The 17,236-nt window shown below is 47.5% G+C and overlaps 2 protein-coding genes across 5 annotated transcripts in view; both read left to right on the top strand.

Annotated features, from left to right (window-relative positions):
• LOC138764497 (SH2 domain-containing adapter protein E-like) overlaps positions 1-7,382 on the top strand; it is a 69,468-nt gene extending 62,086 nt beyond the window's left edge. For 2 of the 3 annotated variants that reach the window (XM_069940533.1, XM_069940532.1), the window contains exons 5-6: positions 1,121-1,240; positions 4,788-6,923. In XM_069940533.1, the coding sequence (XP_069796634.1) occupies positions 1,121-1,240; positions 4,788-4,974 (307 nt within the window). In that variant the 3' untranslated portion in view covers positions 4,975-6,923. Of the gene's footprint in view, positions 1-1,120; positions 1,241-4,787 lie in introns of all 3 variants that reach the window. The other variant, XM_069940534.1, reaches the window with a different exon arrangement.
• A 3,546-nt stretch (positions 7,383-10,928) lies between these two features.
• The window catches only part of LOC138764496 (zinc finger protein 687-like), a 46,485-nt gene continuing 40,177 nt past the window's right edge, over positions 10,929-17,236 (top strand). For both annotated transcript variants that reach the window (XM_069940530.1, XM_069940529.1), the window contains exon 1: positions 10,929-11,047. The gene's annotated coding sequence lies outside the window, so the exon portion shown is untranslated. The remainder of the gene's footprint in view (positions 11,048-17,236) is intronic.

Raw genomic sequence — 17,236 nt, 5'->3', positions numbered from 1 at the left:
CACCACTAGCGCACTGCAGGAAGCGATTTCTGTACCTGCAGGAAGACCACCGGAGGACAGACTACACCTGGCCAGCTGTCAATCAGCCGATGTGAATAGACCCCTAGGGGGCTAACTCCACCCGGCCGGCTGTCAATCACACGACCGGGATCTAGTCCTGAAACACCCTCTCCTGAACCAGTCACTCGGAAGCCACCATCGCAGCCACGACTGTAGCAGAGATTTTCAGCCAAATAAAGCCTGTTGTACAGTCTTTGAGGTTGTGTCTACTTACTGCCGCTGCAGTGCATCACAATCTGCAAACCAACCTTTTGCAATTCATGCACAAGCCCTCCCAACTCCTTCTGCGTGGCAGCATGCTGCAATCACACCACTTAAATAATATTTTATCTTCCATTTTTCCTTCCACAATGGATAACCTCATACTTATTAACATTGTCCTCCAACTGCCAGACCCTTGTCCATTCACTTAACCTATTGATATCTATGACCTCTAGTTGAAGGCTCCCCAACCCTGGGAAAAACTGTGACCATTCACCTGATTTGTGCCACTCAAGATTTTGTAGGACCCTCTTCACCCTCATAATCCCAGACTCTTCGACCCCTTCCTGTGACTCAGGTCCACCAGTACCTGTCACATCCTTGTGAATTTTTCTGCACCCTTTTGACTTTGATAATCTACCTGTATTTGAGTAACCAGAAGTACACACAGTATTCCAGATGTGGCTTATCTCTGTCTAGTACAACTGCACCATTTTTTTTAAAATTTAATTTAAATTAATCTTTTTTAAATTCAATCGTAACGGGCCCTTTCAGCCCAGAAGCCCATGGCGCCAAATTACACCCAATTGACCTACAACTCCAGTACATTTCAAACAGGAGGAAACCAGAACACCCGGTAGAAATGCACGCAGACACAGGGAGAATGTACAGACAGCATGAGATTTGAACCCTGGTCCAAACCACTGGCGCTGTAACTGCGTTGCTCTAATCGCTATATGCTAACTGTACCTTTTTTTTCTCAAGGGATGACCAACAGCATCCACGTACCACATATGAAAGCACAAGGTGGCCCTTGAGCTGCACCCAGGTTTAACTGGATGTCCTATTTTCTCTACAGCTGGTACCATGGGTCTATCAGCCGGGTGGAAGCAGAAGGTCTTCTGCAACCCTGTAAGGAAGCCAGCTACCTTGTACGAAACAGTGAGTCCGGAAATAGCAAGTTTTCCCTGGCCTTAAAGTAAGTACTTGTGAGACAACAAACAAGTTTCAAGATTACTTTATTGTCATGTAATAAAGCAGGGGTAATATGACACAAAATTGGCTTGAGTATACAGTAAGGCAGACAAAGATTGACCATCAGCAGGAATTGCCCTGCACCTCTCACAGTCAGAGAAAAAGTAGCAAAGGGCAGCACTGTTAGTATTCGGGGCCGGAGTTCGAATCCCGCACTGACTGTAGGGAGTGTGTACGTTCTCCCTGTGTCTGCGTGGGTTTTCCCCGGGTGGGGGGGGGGGCTCCGCTTTCCTCCCACTGTTCAAAACATACCGGGGTTTGTAGATCAATTGAGTGTAATTGGTTCAGGCTCATAGGCTGACAGGGCCTGTTACTGTGCTGTTTGTCTTAAAGGGACACTTGGGTGTCCGTGGATTCATGCCCAGCAGCCTCCGCAACCACATAGACCAGTCCAAGCCATTGGCAACCCAAGCTCCAGGTCTGAACCTCTGACACGATCAGGAAGCCCTCAGCATCCTCTCGCAAGTCCTTTGACTGCAGTCTCCAGCAGTCCACAGCCTGCATGGGTTCCTTGCCTCGAGCCACCAACAGCCCACCATCTGTGTGTGCTCTTCAGCCACAGAGACTCACACGCCATGGTCACCATCCCGTGGGGTCGTCTCCTCTGCTTCTCCCTCTCAAAAGGGGTAGTGCTCTCCCCGTTTCTGGTGCCCTGCACCTGTCCTCTGCTACCTGGGAGTCTGCAGCCCCTCGTGGCTGCTGCTGAATACAGGCATTGCTCTCTTGGGCCCTGACCCCTTCTAGTCTGTGCCAAACTATTTTTTGTGCCCAGTCCCACTGACCTGCACCCAATCCACAGCCCTCCATACCCCTCCCATCCACGTACCTGTCCAATTTCTTATTAAATGTTAAAATTGAGCCCGCATTCATCACTTCAGCTGGCAGCACATTCCACACTCCCACCACTCTCTGTATGAAGAAATTCCCCCTCATGTTTCCCTAAACTTTTCCCCTTTCACCCTTAACCCATGTCCTCTGGTTTGTATCTCACCCACCCTGAGTGGAAGAAGCCGACCTACATTTACTCTGTCAATCCCCCTCATAATTTTGAATATCTCCATCAAATCTCCCTTCATTCTTCTACACTCCAGGGAATAAAGCCCTAACCTGTTTAACCTTTCCCTGTAACACAGTTCCTGAAGTCCAGACAATATCCTAGTAAATCTTCTCTGCAATTTTCTATCTCATTGATATCTTTCCTGTAGTTGGATGACCAGAACTGCATACAATACTCCAGATTTGGCTTCACCAATGTCTGATACAACTTACCATAACATCCCAACTCCTACACACAATAGTTTGATTTATAAAAGCCAATATGCCAAAATCTCTTTTTACAAACCTATTCACCTGTGACACCACTTTCAGGGATCCCTCTGTTCTACCACACTCCTCAGGGCCTGACCATTTACCGTGTATGTCCTTTCTTGGTTTGTTCTTCCAAAATGCAACATCTCACAAATTCCATCTGCTATTTTTCAGCCCATTTTTCCAGCTGGTCCATGTCCCTCTGTAAGCATGAAAACCTTCCTCGCTGTCCACAACGCCTCCAAACTTAGGGTCATCAGTAAACTTGCTGATCCAGTTTACCACATTATCATCCAGATTATTGATATAGGTGAAAGCATCAATGGTTCCGGCACCGATCCTTGAGACACACCACTGGTCACAGGCCTCCAGTCTGAGAAGTAATCATCCACTACTACTCTCTGGCTTCTCTCGTCCAGCCATTGTCGAATCCAGTTCTCTACTTCATCATGAATACTGAGCATCCGAACCTTCCTGACTAACCTCCCATGTGGGACCTTGTCAAAGGCCTTACTAAAACCCATGTAGACAACATCCACAGTCTTTCCTTTGTCAACTTCCTTGAAAATCTCTATAAGATTAGTTAAACACAACCTACCACGCACAAAGCTATGTTGACTATCCCTAATCAGTTAGGTAGCAGGATTTTAAAATTCGGACTCCTTTCCCTGTTAAGCAGTCAAGTTTAGTTGGTTTCTTATGTACTTCTCTCCTACTGCCTACATTTAAAAAAATTTCAATGATTGAGTCTTAAATGTGTTGCGGCCCCCATCCCCCAACCCCCGCTTTCTTCTTCACTGTTGACTACACGACTGGGTTTTTAATTGTATCAGCTGCAAAATAGTCTCCGGATCAACCAGGAACCCCCTCAAGGATGTGTGCTAAGCCCACTGCTCTACTCACACTACAACACCCATGATTGTGTGACTAGGCATAATCTACAAATGTGCCGATAACACCACAGTTGTTGTAAGAATCACAGACGGCAACGAGGAAGCGTGCAGGAGGGAGTCAGATCAGCTGGTGGAGTGGTGTCACGACAACAACCTTGCACTCAACCAAGGAGGGAATTGTGGACTTCAGGAGAAAATCGGGAGAACAACGGGGTCACCAGTGAAGAAGGTCAAGAACTTCAAAATCCTGGGTGTCTCCGAGGATCTGTCCTGGAGCTTCCATGTCAATGCAATCATGAAGAAGGTTCGCCAGTGGCCAGACTTCATGAGGAGTTTGAGGAGATTCAGTAGGTCACTGAAGAATCTTGAAAACTTCTCCAGGTTTATCATGGAGAGCATTCTGGCTGGTTGTATCACTGTCTGGTATGAAGGTGCCAACGCTTAAGTCAAGAAAAAACTCCAGAGGGTTGTGAATTCAGCCAGCACTATCACAGGCATCAGTCTTCACTCCATCGAGGATGTCCATAAGAGGCCGTATCTTAAGAAAGCAGCCTCTATCCTCAGGATCCCACCACCCAGGCCAGGCCCTCTTCACTCTGCTACCATTGGGTGAAGGTGAATACTCAATGGCACAAGGGCAGCTTCTTCCCCTCCGCCATCAGATTCCTGAATGGACAATGAACCAAAGAGACACTATTTCAAGCATTATTTTTATTTATTTTGTAAGATGGTTTATAGAAATGTTTGCACTGTGATGCTGTCACAAAACAACGAATTTTGTGACATGTTCATGATAATACCGTATGTGCCGTTGTATAGGATGATCTGAAACTTAAAATTGTCACCTTAAAATCGGGTCATCCTATACCTTGAAGATGAAGTCTTAACACCGCCGCCATCTTCCCGCCAGCTCCAATGCAATCTTGCACCAGCCCCGTCAGTTATTTGCAAAGTCTCAGTGCTCCTCCTTTCCATCCACCCGGTCCGACTGCTGTCGGCTTTTTACAGTCTTTACAAGGGCTGACAGTGATCTATTTTAAAATATCCAAAAAAAATTTGAACCTTCAAATGATCATTTGTTATTAAAATTTTGCAATTTGCTTTTATCAGCATACACTGGTCAGCGGTAAGTCCCAGATTTTTTTTGGGGGGGGGGGGTCATCTTATTCAAAGGGTATTACTCAAAACCATTATTTTGTTTGAAGATTCCAGGGTTGTCCTATACAACGTCTCCTATGGTAAATTCTGATTATACTGATGCACTGTCCTCTTGCTCTGTCCTGTGTGCAGAACCAGCCACGGATGCGTCCACATCCTCTTGGCTCAGACCAAAGATGATCAGTACACACTGAATCAGAACAGTGCCCTCTTCGACAGTATTCCAGAGGTGGTGCAGTACTATAGTGTTGAGAGGCTTCCCTTCAAGGATGCCGAACACATGACCCTACTCTACCCTGTGCAACACCCACAGCAGTAACTGATGCCACCGCTTGTGAGGACAATTTGAAGGAAAGGCAACAACCATCAATCAGACTATCAGTGGCCTCCTGATCAACTCTGACGGAGAGAAAGAGGGCAAAGGGGAGGTGCTTGTCAAATGGCTTCCAACCGAACAAGTACAAGAAGAGAAGTGCGGGTCACACTTACAGCCTCCCCCATTGCAGTGGAAGCGAGCAGCTCAATGAACCTCGACAGAACAGGCTGCAGTGAAAAAAAATGAATGCGAGCAGAAGGTGGCTTGTTCTGTCGCACGGAGAGTATCAGATAAACAGAAGGGAGGTGCGTCAGGCAAGAGAAAGGAGGGGAGTGCATCCAGGCAGGTTCAACCCAGGTCTTGCCTTTGTATCCAATCCAGAATGATGTGTTGAAGGTCTTTGTGTTCAATTATGAATCTATGAACATCACTTTGGTCCTCAGGACAGCAGTCTCATTCGGAGACATGGGAACAACTGGAACGTGGACTAATACCCTGGGCATAGGACACATTTGATATTACAGCATCAAGAGAGACTAACTCAGTATCTAGCCTGTTGTTTGTGTCTAATCTGCTGCCCCTGCCCCGAGAATTGGTGATGGGACAGTGCAGAGGGAGGTTTACCCTGTCTCTGTCCTGGGAATGTGTGTGGGGCAGTGTAGAGGGAGTTTTGCACTATCTCTGCCTTGGGAATGTGAGTGAGGCAGTGTAGAGGGACCGTTACCTGTCCATGCCCTGGAAATGTGTATGGGACAGTGTAGAGGGAGGTGTACCCTGTCTATGCCCTGGGAATGAGTGTGGGGTAGTGTAGAGGGAGCTTTGCACTGTCTCTGCCTTGGGAATGAGTGTGGGGCAGTGTAAAGGGAGCTTTACCCTGACCTGAGGATGTGCATGGGACAGTGTAGAGGGAGCTTTACCCTGACCTGAGGATGATCATGGGACAGTGTAGAGGGAGCTTTACCCTGTCCATGCCCTGGGAATGTGTATGGGACCGTGTAGAGGGATCTTTACCCTGACCTGAGGATGATCATGGGACAGTGTAGAGGGAGCTTTACCCTTTCTTCATCCTGGGAATGTGAATGGGACAGTGCAGAGGGAGGTTTACCCTGACCCGAGGATGTGCATGGGACAGTGTAGAGGGAGCTTTACCCTTTCTCCATCCTGGGGATGTACTGTATCTGGGACAGAACAGAGGCAGTGACCTGTGCTGTCGTTGCCCTGGGAAGGTGTGGCAAAAACTTACTCTGAATGTAACCTCTGCATCCCCACCAAGGGAATGTTTTAATTGATATTGTTCCCTCTGCACTGTGATTTAACAGTTGTCACTGCATTTCACTACAAATTGTTTTGGAGAATGTAACATTGCAAGAGGTTAGAATTAACAAACGCACCACCTTCAAGATTATTTTATTGTCATATAATAAAAACACAAAATATATGACACAAAGCTTAGTTTAGTCTACCATAAGACTTTAGTAAAGTTCCCCTTACAGCCAGAGGAAGAGAAGGAAAAGAGAGCACTTCCAGGGTTACTGAGGGCCCATAACTTCACCGCCAGCAGTTCTGCAGCCTCCCCAGCCACACAACCTTCAGTTAAAGCATCGGCAAGCTGAGTCCTAAGGCACCACCTTATTCCTTGGAAAACTAGTGGAATTAACTAACTTCTCTGATCTGTGTGTAGCTCACACCTTTATTTCTGCTGGGCAGTAACAGATGGCATGGGTTCTCTACTGAATAGTATTTTGTGACAAGCAGCAATAATGGGATTTGTTTCACCACTCGAAGAAACTATTATATCATGTTCCTGTGGTACGTTTTAATTAAAACACTTGGCAAAATGGGAAGAATTTAATCCTTTTGTTCCGTTTAGAGAATGGCACGGTGACTGTTCCTGGAAGGTTTTTCTCATCCTTTCGGTGGAGTCGGGGTTCATGGGTCAACTGCTTTCCTGCTTCATGATAAAATAGGCCATGGAGGCACTGGAGAGGGTGCAGAAGAGACTCACCAGGATCCAAATACTGGAGGCACTGGGCAGATGAAGCAGCTTCCATGGGAGAAAGTGGCCGAAAGTCGCCATCTCTGCGGAATGTAAAATCGTGCCTGGTGTGGCTGAATGAATGTTTGAATCAACCTGTTAGATGGCTTGCAGAAGAACCTGTTTCTCTTTACCAAGTAATAAATAAAATTAAACATCAAAAGATAAAAAGTAATGTGCTGGAGGGATTCAGAAAAAGAATGGTCAACATTTCAGCCTGGATCTCATCATCGAATCTGAGCACGCAGAGGAAATGGGTAAGTTTATTGTCATCCGATTGTACAGTTACAACCCTATGAAACAGTGTTCTCCGGTCCTCGGTGTGAAACATGCAGACACACACCCAGACATAACAGACAAACAATACATATGCAGGGCAAGTATTTCATCTATACAAATAAATAAATATTGCTTTTTGAATATGAGAGTCTCAGACAGTTAGTGTGAGCAGTTCCTTTGGACGTTCAGCACGTGGGAAGAAGCTGTTTCTCAGCCTGGTGGTGCTGGCTCTGATCCTCCTGGATCTCTTTCCCAATGGCAGCATCTAAGCGATGCAGGGTGGAAGGGGTCCTCAAATTATTTTGCGCACCCTCTTCAGACAACGATCCCGGTAGATCGTGTTGATAGGGGGAGTGGGTGGAGAACCCAGTGATCCTCTCTGTTACTCTTCTGGTCCTGTGGATTGACCTCTGATTTAATTCTCTCCAACAGCCATACCACACTGCGATGCAGCTGGCCAGGGCGCTCTCGATAGAGCTCTTGTGTAAGGTTGACATAACGGTGGCTGGTAGCCTTGCCCACTTTGATCTTCTCAGGAAATGCAGTCTCTGTTGGGTCTTCCTGACATTGAGGAGATGTGTGTCCACGATAGGTCACTAGTTAAGTGAACTCCACGTAACTTGGTGCTCTCCACTACAGAGTTATTGATATGTAGTTGAGGGTGGACGTTCCTGGTTCTCCTGAAGACCGTAATCATCTCCTTTGTGTTATCCTCATCCACCCTGAGAATCAGGTTGTAACTCTCACACCACACCATGAGATTGTCCACCTCCTCTCTGTAGAGCGACCCATCATTGTTGCTGATGAGGCCGACGACCGTCATGTCGTCTGTAAACGATGTCTCTGTTGGAGCTGGATCTGGCGATGCAGTCATGGCATCACATTCAAGATTCAATTTATTTTCGTAGTAATAAAACAGTGTCATATTACATGAAATTCCGGCGAGTCTCCCAGCATTGGTCCACAGCTTCCGTAGGTCCCTTGCCTTGAGTCACCTGCAGCCCGCTGCATAGACTGATCCCTCAGCCGCAAAGCCCCCTCACCGGTCCACCATCCCCATGGGTCGTCTCCTCTGCTTCTCCCTCTCAGACGGTGTGTGATCTTCCCGTCCTCTAATGCCCTGCTCCAGGCTTCCATTTCCCCAGAGTCTGCAGCTCCTCATGGCTGTTGCCGATAAAGAGGAGCTGCCATCTTGGGGGCAGACCCAGGGTGGCAGAATTTCAAATAAAAACCCCTGTTGGCTCCCTCAAACGGACTGTTGAAAGCCTGTTCGGAGCCATTGGCAGTCAACTGACTGTTTGGACCCCGTGGGAGCCCTGCATCTCTGCTCCCCTCGCTCCCCACAGGTCCGCACCAGCGATAGCACTGCAGGTACAGCAACTCCTGCAGTGCTGCCATCAACGTACATATGTATATATAATATCAAATAGAATCCTGAGATTCTTTTACCGTGGGTGAGGCAGAATTACCACTTACTGGTACTGCACAAAACTACTCAAGAAGATGCATGTAACAAACTGTGCAACACAGAGAGAGAAAAAAAAAACAATAAAGTGCACAAGTCAGAGTCCTTAAACGAGTCCCTGATTGAGTTTGTCATTGAGGAGTCTGCTGGTGGAGGGGGAGCAGCTGTTCCCGAATGAGTCTTGTGGCACTGAGACCTCTTTCCTGACGGCAGCAGCGAGAACAGAGCGTGTGCTAGGTGGTGTGGATCTTTGACGATTGCTGCTGCTCTCCGACGGCAGCGTTCCCTGTGAATCCTCTTGACGGTGGGGAGGGTTTTGCCTGTGATGTCGTGGGCTGTGTCCACTACCTTTTGCAGGGCTTGATGCTCGGGGGGCATTGGTTTCCCCCCTACTAGACTATGATGCAGCCGGTCAGCACGCTTTCCACCACACCTCTGGAGACATTTGCCAGGGTCGTAACAAACCTCTGCAAACTCCTGAGGAAATAGAAGCACTGACATTCTTCATGATGGCAGTAGTGTGTTGGGACCAGGAGAGATGGTAGAACCCAATAAATTATATTTACTTAACCTCTCCATCTCCCCAATGATCAAGACAAATTAAGTCACCTTTATTTGTCATAGAGTGCCAATGGTCACTGGTTTTCCCTTCCAGAAGTCATTAATCAGCTCCTTGGTTTTGGTGACATTGATTTCGAGGTTGTTGTTGGTGCACCGTTCGGCCAAGTTTCCAGTTTCTCTCCTGTATCCATTGAGGACATCTACAAGCGGTGGTGTCCTAAGAAAGAAGCCTCTATCCTCAAAGACCCCCAGCACCCAGGCCACCATCGGGGAAAAGGTAGAGGAGCCTGAAGATGAGCACCCAGCGGCACAAGGACAGCTTCTTCCCCTCTGCCATCAGGTTCCTGAATGATCAATGGACCAAAGGCACTGCTTCACTTTCCCCTTTTTTTTGCATTAATTTCACAGGAGCAGAATTTATTGTCATGAACATGTTACAAAATTTGTTTGGCAGCAGAATCACAGGGCAAACATTTATATAAACGACCTTAAAGAATGAATAAAAATAGTGCAAGAAAAACTCAAAGTGTCTTTGGTTCATTGATCATTCAGGAATCTGACGACAGAGGGGAAGAAGCTGTCCTTGGACAAGAGGGCATAGTCTTAGAATTTGAAGCTACCCAATTAAAACAAATTTCTTTAGCCAGAGGGTCTTGGAATTCGTTACCACATCCCGCTGTGGAGGCCCGATCATTGAGGGAATTTAAGGAGGAGATTGATAGGTATCTAATTAGTCAGGGTATCCTGGGGAGAAAAAGCTGGAATTTGGAACCAGATGTGACAACAGTTTAGCTCAGGGTGGAGCATACTCGATGGAACGAATGGCCTACTCCTGTTCCTTGTAATGAACCACAGACACTGCCTTACTTTATCCTGCTCTCTGCCTCTGGTTTATTTATTTTTGAAATGCAATTTCTGGCAATATTTGCACTGTAAAACAAGGAATTTCGTGGCACGTTCAAGGCACCGATTTCGATCTCAACCGGTCAGAACAGCAACCATGTGCAGAACCACTATTTCCGGGTTGCGCTCGGCAGGTGATTGGCAGCTGGGACAACGCCCCCGTGGACCAATCAGAGTTGACCTGGGGGCGGGGAAAGGAGGAGACAGGCATTTCGAGGCAAAGGAATTTGGTTTGAGGGGGAGATTGAGTCCCAATAGGATTAATCAACGCCACGAAACCTCAGGAAGATGCTAATTTCCCCTCCTTCCAGAGAAAGGAGCTCATCCAATCGGAGAGATCCAGGTGGAGAATGACTGGCTAGAGCAACCAATCAGTGGATGGTTAGGGGGCGGGACTTTCGATATTTAATCTTTGTTTTTCGCGATCTCGAAGATCGGAAAATAAATTTAACTCCAATCCACCTTGCAGATAACGAGCCACCGTCTATTTTTCCCCTGAGGGTGGGGGGAGCATTTAAACAACCTTGAAGGCAGGCAGGCAGCACGCCGGCCAGCTATGAAAAGGAAAGTCGGAGCCAGAGCCCAAAAAAACTTCCTTGACTACGGCAGGTGGGTGGGCGGGGTGCTGGAGCGCCCGGGTCACGTGACGCGAGGCCAATGGGCCGGGCGGGCGCGGTGTGACGGGCAGGCATGGAGCCAATGAGAGGCGGGCTGGGGGCCAGCTGAGCTTGACTGCTGGTGGCTGGTGGTGGGTGACATTTATTTTAAATAAACAGGAAGCGCCTGGGAAGAAACAAAAGATGGAGAAAAGTGATTGAAGAGAAACTTCCCAGGTTAAAAGTTTAATTTATATATCTGTGCATACGCGAGTGTGGTTTGAGCAGGCTTTTTCCTTTCTGAGCTATGGGTGTTGTCTTGGATCTTTGCTGGGAGTAGGCCTCAGGCCTAGGATGTCACCTGACTCAAGGCATCAGGCCTTCATTGCCTATCAGTTGGGTCATCATCAAGAATGTGAGCAGAAGGCAAGAGAAAGAAGCTGAAATCAAAGTTGGGGATGTTTTGGCCAAGTTGGGTGAGGCCAAACCTGGAGGATCTGGGTCCACCTGACCGCAGGGAGATGTGGCTCAGAGGTTGCCCCAGACTTGCAGGGAAAGGTTAAGCAAATTAGAATTTCATTTGGTGTTATGGCACCTATGGTTCGGATCTCTTCCTCCGGCTGTCTGCAAGGAGTTTGCACGTCCGCCCCATGCCTGCGTGGGGTTTCCTCCCACCGTTCAAAGTGCACTGGCGATCGTGGGTCATTTGGGTTTGACTGCATGGCCCCGTGGGCTGAAAGGGCCTGTTACCATGTTTGTTTGCATGTCTAAATTCAAAATGTGTCTTTCCCCACCCTGGAGATTTGATAGAAGTGTTTGAAACTGTGAGTGGGGGGGGGGGGGGGGGGGTGGAAGAACAGACACAAGCTGCTTTCGGGTGCCAAGGATGCGGGTGCGGAGCTTTGGGATTGTCAGTCAGGTGGCAGCCCTGAAAGCGCTGCGCTGGTCACCTGAAAGGGGCAGCTACGCGGGAGGCGCATCGGAGTGCACTCCGGCCCCTGTCCACTATCGCCATGCTCCCACCCACTGGCGTGATCTCATTTGAAGTACGACAGAGAAGTAGAAGGAATGTGGGATTATGACGGACCTGGAGCAGGCAAGAGAAATACTGATGATGGTTTCAGCCATTCTCAGTGTTCAAAATCTGCAATGCCCAGTCTGCACACTGTTTCCAAATTCGCGCTGACGATGTCACTGCGACATCATCAGTCCGCCCCTTAGCATCAGCTTTCAGGCAGCTGCATTCAGGTACCTGGGGGACTTCAGCACTCCGGCAATTATCCCTCCCGGATTAGGGTTAGAAAGTGCACTTCGGAGGCACCTCCTGGTCTTTCAGGTCGGTACCCCAAGAGCTGTTTGGGGTAGAATATGTGGCTTTACATCGGGGTATTCTGGCTACCTGAAAGAGCCTAGAGTAAATGTAGGTAAGCTTTTCCCACTGAAGTCCGTGAGGTACAAAGCAGAGAACATGGGGTAAGGGTGAAAGGGGAAAAGTTTAGGTGGACTTCACACAGAGAGCGGTGGGAATGTGGAATGAGCTTGAAGTGGTGAATTTTAACATTTAAGAAGCATTTGGACAGGTACCTCTCGGGGAGGGATAAGGAAGACTATCGACTGGATGCTGGTCAGACTAGAAGGGCCAAGTGGCCTGTTTCAGTGCTGTAATGTTCTATGATTCTGAGAAATGGGAGTTAATATTTCATCTTGCTTTAATTCCCAGGCTTGCTTTTGTTGGCTATCCCACCATGTGTAGCGAGATAGGGATAGGTTAAATGAGTGGGCGAGCATCTGGCAGATTGTTGGTAAATGTGAGGTGGTCCACTTTGGCAGGAAGAGTGGAAGATCAGAATATGACTTAAATAGAAAGCGATGACAGCGCATTGCTGTGCAGAAGGTCTTGAGAATGCAAAAAACACACACAATGCTAGAGAAACTCAGAGGGTCAAACTGTGTACTTGATGTAGCAAAGATGAAGGTGCATGACCAATGTTTTGGGCTTGAGTCCCTTCATCAAGGGGTGAGCAAACTGGTGGGAGGGAAGTGGGTGGGGAAGGGAGGGAAAGCACAGCAACAAGAAGGGGGAGGAGGGATGGCTCTGGGAGTTGAAAGGGAAAAAGGGGCTAGAGGAAAGGAGACCAGGGGAGAGGATGGAGAATGGAGTAGGTTGGCAGAAACTATATAAATGCCATCCAGTTGGAGAGAGCCCAGACAGAAAATCAAGTGTTCCTCCAATTTACCAGTGGTCTTGGTGGGACGGTGCGTAAGTATAGATAAGTATGGGAGTGGTGCGTGGAATTGAAATGGTTGGCCTCTGTGTGATCCATGTCACTGGTGTTGGAGCGAATGTACTCAGTGAAGTGATCTCCCAGTCTCTCTGATGTAGAGCAGTTTACTTATGTGGAATATCTTGCCGTGTACAGCGAGATATAGACAGGTGAAGTGAGTGGGCAGATGGTGTGCAATGTTGGTAAATGTGAGATTGTCCACTCTGCAAGGAAGAGTGGAAGATCAGGACATTATTTAAATCGCAAGCAATTGCAGCAAGTCGCTGTGCAGATGGACTTGAAAGTGTTTGTGCATGAACCACAAAAGGTTGGTTTGCAGGCGCAGCAGGGAAATGGAATGTCAGCCATTGCTCAAGGGAATGAATTTAGGAGAGGGATGTTATGGTGCACTGTACAAGTTCCTGGTGAGGCCGCATCTAGAGTACTGCATGTAGTTCTTGTCTCCTTACTTAAGAAAGGATGCTCTGGCTTCAGAGGCGGTGCAGAGGAGGTTCACCAGGTTGATTCCAGGAATGAAGGGGTTGGCCTATGAGGAGAGATTGAGTCGTCAGAGACTGTTCTCGCTGGAATTTAGAAGAATGGGAGGCGATCTTATAGAAATGTATGAAAGGCATAGATAAGATGGAGGTAGGTAACTTGTTCCCATTGGTGGGGGAGACCAGAACTAGGGGACATAGCCTCAAGATTCAGAGGAGTAGATTTAGGACGGAGATGAGGAGAAACTGCTTTTCCCAGAGGGTGGGGAATCTGTGAAATTGGCTTCCGATTGAAGGAGTAGTTACATAGTTGGGATACTAAGGGATATGGGGAAAAGGCAGGTAGGTGGAGATGAGCCAATCATCAGATTGGCCATGATCACATTGAATTGCAAAGCAGGCTTGACCACTCCTGCTCCTAATTCTGGTGCTGTAAAGTGTCCTATGGCCTTGTTGGTGAGTTGGCAGTGATATCTTGCAGTGGCCCTGTTTGGAATAACTGAACAGCGCACAGTTAGAACCAGAGTATATTGTGGCATGGAAAACAGACCCTTTAGCCTGAATTGTTTTTCTGAAGTCTGCAGACACTGTGATTGCAGTAAAAACACACACAAATGCTGGCGGAATTCAACCGGTCTCACAGTGTCCATAGATGTATAAGTGACGTTTCGGGCCAAAACCCTTCTTCAATGAAAGAACAGGAAGGTGTCAGAATAAAGAGACTGAAACTGGCTGGGGAAGATCCAACAAAAGGCGTGAATTGGATATTATAAGAGCAGTGAGAATTGATTTTGACTCTGTAAGGAGACAGTGAGAGAGAGATGGTGGGGGGGGGGTGGTGGGGAGAGAAGGGTTTTTGTGGGAAGAAGAAGAGGAAGTGGGTGGGGTGGGTGTGTAATGGAAACCAGTGAAGTTTATGTTAATACCATCCGGTTGGAGAATGTCCAGGTGGTAGATAAGGTCTTGTTCCTCTAATTTGCAGAGAACTGTTATTCAGAACTAATATTTTTGCCTCGTCCCACTGACTAACACCCAGTCGATAGCCTTCCATGTCCCTCCCATCCAAATGTCTAAATGTTTCTTAAATGTGAATATTGAGCCCCGCATTCACCTCTTCAGCTGGCAGCTCGTTCCACACTCTGTGTGAAGTGGACCCTAATGTTCCCCCTAAACCTTTCACCCTTAACTTGTCTTCCTAGTGGCTCCCTTCACACCCACCTCCTCTCAGGCCTGCAAAATCCTGTTGTGGGGCACAGGGCCAAAGGATTTGTCAGTGCCTCCCCGCAAATCCCTGTTGGAAGAGATATTGATGCAGTGGGAGTGTCACAGGACAGTGTGAAGTTGCTAGGATTGCCAGGCAAGCAATTGGTAGTTGGGAACCTTGCTCTTGGTGTTGAGATTATGTGACCTGGAGGAGGAAGGAGGACTTTTGTTTAAATTACAGGAACAGGGAGTGCAGGGCCATGTGGAAACATTGAATTGGGTTTCAGATAGTGATGTAACAAAATTAAGAGATAACATTGAATTAGAGGAATATTTTCCCAAGCTCTGAATTTTATGCTGATTATCTGCTATGTCCTCTCCTCTCTATTCTCCTTGAGACAACAGCCTCTTGGGAGTAGGACTTGTGACTGCAGGCTGAGTTCCTTCAGTATTTCTGTGGGTTTTTTTTTACTCCAATCACAGTGCCTGCAGATTTTCGTGTTTCCCTGAGTGCCTGGCATGGGTGAGTTGGGCAGAAGGACTGTTTTCATGCAGTATAACTCTGGTGAGGAGAGCCTCCTTGGGTTGTTCCTTAAAGTGTTCTGGCAGAGCTGAACACGACTGTTAGTTTGACCACAGCAAAGAGTGATTTTGGACCTGTTGATGAAGTACGATACATTAAGTCCCAGGACAACTGCGCAGCTCTTTGGTGGGTGGGTGTTTTGGGGCAGGGGGAGGGGAGGTATTAGTAACTTGTAGCCCACCTGAACTTGCAGACAGGTCTCATGCAAAAAGTTACTTCCTTTCCCCCCCCCCCCACCCCCCCACCAAGTGCAGCTGGTTGTCATGACCAGTTCTGATCTGTTAAAATACAGAGACGCAGGAGGAACTCAGCTGGTTTCTCAGCGTCCATAGGGGGTTAAAGATGCATTACTGACATTTTGGGCCTGAGCCCTTCTTCAGGGGAAAAGCAAAAGAGCTGGAAGGCATCTGAATAAAGACTGAAGACTGGCAGGGGGAGGAGTCCAGACCAACAGCGAGGGGGTATTAATTGGATATGATGAGAAGAAAGGTGAGAATTGATTTTGGCTCTATGAAAGGAGATAGGGGGGGCAAAAGGGAAGAGAGAGAAAGGGAGGCAAAACTGAGGAAAAGATGACAGGGAGGGAGGAGGCTGGGAGAAGAGGGGGGTGGTGTTTTAACGGAAACCGGAGTAGTCAATGTTAATGCCATCTGGTTGGAGGGGGCCCAGACGGAAGATGAGGTGAGGTTCCTCCAGTTTGCAGATGGTCTCAGTCTGGCAGAGCATGAGACCATGGACAGAAATGTCAGCACAGGATTGGGGCCGGGGAGAACCACTTTGTCAGAATGTGTATTCACAGCAGTGAAGAAGCTGCATCTTGCTAGGAAGCAGAGATGAGTCCCAAAAACCCACTTGTATATTTCTGCATGACAGCTGTGTGGGAAGGGCGGAATTTACAAACCACAATCCAAAGATTTGTGATGGAGAATAAAATTCGATCTCATAATTTCTGTGGGGGAATAAATACTTCAAACTCACAAATTTTGATGTCGATGTATGACGGATGATTACGCTGAAACTCCCCACCTTTCTCCCCATCATTCTGAGGTCACCTCTAGATAATTTCAGTTATACCTTTACAGTGCCAGCGAATGGGACTGGACCTGGGTTCAAATCCCACACTGTCTGTAAGGAGTTTGTACGTTCTTCCTGTGTCTGGGTGGGTTTTCTCCAGGAGCTCCCGTTTCAAAACCTACCAGGGGTGTAGTTTAATGAGGTGTAAATTGGGTGGCACAGAATTGTAGGGCTGAATTGGCCTGTTGCCATGCTGTACGTCTAAAAAATAATTTTTAATCTTTTATTTAGATATACAACATGGTAACAGGCTCTTCTGAACCACAGATGGTGCTGAAATTCCCCAATTAACCTACAACCACTCTACATTTTGAGGAAACCCATGAAGACATGAGGAGAACATACAAACTCCTTACAGACAGCACTGGATTTGAACCCCGGTCTTGATTGCTGGCGCTGGAACAGCATTGTGCTAACTGCACTAACTGTGCTGCCCCCCAAGTGACCACATACCTCAGTCTTTTGATTAGATTGATGGGGACAGTAATTGGCCCAGTGCACCATCTCTGTGTCCATCTTTGCATCCAAGTGACCCATCTTTAGATTGGCATCTTGCTGTCTAGGTTAGACCATAAGATATTGGAGCAGAAGTAAAAGAATGAGAGGGGATCTTAGAGAAACATAAAATTATGAAAGGCATAGATAAGATAGAGGTGGGTAAATTGTTCCCATCGGAGGGGGAGACCAGAACTAAGGGAAATAACCTCAAGATTCAGGACGGAGATGAGGAGGAACTGTTTTTCCCCAGAGGGTGGGGAATCTGTGGAATTTGCTGCCCATTGAAGCAGTGGAGGTGACCTCAGTA

This window comes from Narcine bancroftii, chromosome 5 (genome assembly GCF_036971445.1).
Source record: "Narcine bancroftii isolate sNarBan1 chromosome 5, sNarBan1.hap1, whole genome shotgun sequence".
NCBI classification, from domain to species: domain Eukaryota; kingdom Metazoa; phylum Chordata; class Chondrichthyes; order Torpediniformes; family Narcinidae; genus Narcine; species Narcine bancroftii.
Note: the sequence above shows the minus strand (reverse complement) of the source record. Positions and strands in the feature narration are given on the sequence as shown.